This window comes from Propithecus coquereli, unplaced genomic scaffold (genome assembly GCF_000956105.1).
Source record: "Propithecus coquereli isolate 6110/MARCELLA unplaced genomic scaffold, Pcoq_1.0 Scaffold156, whole genome shotgun sequence".
Lineage (NCBI taxonomy): Eukaryota > Metazoa > Chordata > Mammalia > Primates > Indriidae > Propithecus > Propithecus coquereli.
Genome location: NW_012140080.1, coordinates 6,142,943 through 6,145,938, shown reverse-complemented (window position 1 = coordinate 6,145,938; position 2,996 = coordinate 6,142,943). Strand labels below are relative to the sequence as shown.

Here is a 2,996-nt window from a genome sequence, read left to right as displayed (position 1 = left end):
GATTACGGTTTTAGCCAGCTTTTGCTCTACAAGAATCATTTTTTAAAATAAACAGCCTTTGGGAACCGCATAGGGGAAAACATCTCAAGAGTGCATTTTATTATTAATTTGCTATGAAAAAGGAAAGGGTCTCTTGACAACTTCCAGCCTTAATTGGCTTTCAGTTTACAAATATTTATCAAGTGAAATGCCTTATCCCTGTGCAGAGCAACACCTAACATGAAGGATGCAGATACAGAAGTCACCTGACCATGAGTATGTGCTGCATGCTGTCAGCTCTTACCTGAGGTTTAGAGATTACGGGAAATCAATGCAGAATAACTCTCCAGGCTGCATTCAGTTGATATAGCTGGGTCTTGAATAATAATAAAAAAAAAAAAATCTAAGACTGCAGTAGCTTTCAGCTGCCCTATTTAAAATGTAAATGACTGCCGCAGCTGATAAAATCCTCCCTTGAGAGCTCAAGAGCTCTGCCTAACTTAGAGCATCGAATCCCACACTGCATCCGCCACACAAAGGGTGTGTCATAGGCTCATAGAATGTCAGAGTCAGGAGGCCCCTCTGGATAACCTACTTGTGTGGTTTTGCACCTGCTCCAGCCCAGTCCCTTGCGTGGGCCACAGTGTGGGGAGGGTACAAGCAAGAAGAGGCGGGCAAGGCTCTGAGGGGTCCCCCACCCTGGGCCCCTGCCTCTTGTTGCAACACGCTTTGACCAGTTTTATTGTGTTTATGCTTCTATCTGAGAGTTTGTGTGAAGGAAGAGTTCTGAGGTTTAAAAATACTTTGGAAGAAATAGTTGCATCCAAATTAGCTCCCTCGTTTTCCAGGTGAAGACGCAGCAGCCCAGAGAAGGTAAGGCATCAACTCTGAGTGGTGTGTGCTGCTGTCAGGTGGGAGAGTACCTCTGTGGGGCTGTGTCCTTCCGTGTCTGCCTCACTGACCTGGTGTGAGAATCAAATGGGACAGACAGGAAAGCACAATGTATTAGCATAAGAGAGCACACATTGTAACGCAACAGTTAAATGTTAATGTTATTATCATGTTCTCTCTTCCACCACTAGGGCAATCATGTAGGTTGTCACATTTGTTCCAGGAAACCCTGGGGATCATCTCAGGGCCTGAGAGACCTGCCTTTTTCACTCAAAGCACCTTCCCTCTGATATGCTTTCTATGCTAGGCTTCTAGGTAACATTTCTTTTGAAGATGGGGCTCCTAAGTAGCTGTGTTTGCTTGAAATGTGGGCAGCCATCTGTGCCTATCGAAACGAGCAGGCACAGGATGTTTTGGGCAACGATTGGCTGAATACCTGGTTCAAGATGATCGCCACATCACGTAAGCACTAGGAATAGATTGGCTTGAACCAGAGAGACTGAATTCACCATGGAGAGCTTAAGCTGCACTGAGACTTGGGGTGTCTTTTAAATTGGGGTGTCCCCAAGGCCTTTTATTTCTTGGCTCTGTTTGTGACTGATGCTATGATTCAGTGTCAGTACCGAGATGGACACTAAGTGGCACCCGACAGGTGACGGCGCTTTTTTCCTATCTTTGTTTTTTAGTGCACTTACATTTCCATCGACCAGGTCCCAAGGACGCATGCCATAGTGATAAGCAGACCCGCCTGGCTCTGGGGGGCAGAAATGGGAGCCAATGAACATGGAGTGTGCATAGCCAACGAAGCCGTCAGCACCAGGGAGCCAGCTGCTGAGACAGAAGCCCTGCTGGGGATGGATCTGGTCAGGTACTGCACGGTGATTCTTTGAAACAACTGCCCAGAAAATGTTGGAAATGGAGACAGGATTTATTTTCCCCAGACCTCATATTTTATAATGTAATTCTCCCAAAGATGATGTGTGCCTTTTGATATAAACTTTGAGATAATACAAAAAAGGAATAGATCATAATGGGGTATTATTCAGCAATAAAAAGAAGTCAAGTACAGATACATGCTATAACATGGTGATCTTGAAAACGTCACACTGAGTGAGAGAAGCCAGACACAAAATGTCACCTATTGCATGATTCTGTTCATGTGAAATACACAGAACAGGCAAATCCATAGAGGCAGTAAGTAGATTAGTAGTTGCCTGGGGTTGGGGTGAGGGTGAAGGAATGGGGAGTGATTCCTCACGGGTGCGAGTTTTCTTTTTGGGATTGTGGAGATGGTCATATAACTCCGTGAATAAACTAAACACCGAGAAAAAATATTTATTAATATATATTTTTAGCAAAAACTGTATGTTACAAGGTTAAGGGCTTCTTAGTGATTTTTTTCAAGCTACTCTCTGCCTTTGGGGTGTTAGGGAAGAAAAAACTCAGTAACCGAGTGTCTGGATATAAATGGCTTTCCATGGAAATACTTCACCCACTGCTGGGAAGCACATTGTCACCGTCCACTTTTTTCTGTCACAGAGGACAGAAAGAAAAGAACACCTAAGCCAAAAGGGGTTGCAGCTTGGGCAATGGTGTAACTACAGAGAGGAAACCACACATGGCTGTAAAGACCAAATTCAGGATATGTCTGTGTCCTTTCCAGGAAAGTAACTCCCACCCCCAAAGGAGAGAAATCTGTGGTCATATCAAATTCAGTAACCAGTAGTGTCCAAATCCTTCCACTCCTTCTAGTAGCTTTTTCATGAGGGTTTCCCCAACATCTTCATGACCACCTTCGTTACATCACAACCACATATGATGTGCAGCGATTGCTTACTTTTAGCGTTTAAACACCAGTTATTTTGCATGTCTTTCTGGGGTTTTTCCCAGGTTGGCCATATTTCCCTAATAAATGTATAGGTCTTCTGAAGGCAAACATTATGCAATATGCTCCTTCAATATCCCTTCTAGGACATGCCATGTGCCAGGTAAACAGTAAGCACGTGATAATTATCAAACCAGAATATAAATGATGTGCACCTATGTACTGAGCTTCCTTTCAAAGAAAGCAAGAAAGTGGAGCAGCATAGTGCAGTCTGCTCCTGCCCTTTAACCTGTGAGCCCCT

At 44.1% G+C, this 2,996-nt stretch overlaps 1 protein-coding gene across 2 annotated transcripts in view; it reads left to right on the top strand.

Moving 5' to 3' along the window:
- The window catches only part of SCRN1 (secernin 1), a 71,966-nt gene that overhangs the window by 27,210 nt on the left and 41,760 nt on the right, over positions 1 to 2,996 (top strand). For both annotated transcript variants that reach the window (XM_012640681.1, XM_012640682.1), the window contains exon 2: positions 1,557 to 1,738. In XM_012640681.1, the coding sequence (XP_012496135.1) occupies positions 1,557 to 1,738 (182 nt within the window). The remainder of the gene's footprint in view (positions 1 to 1,556; positions 1,739 to 2,996) is intronic.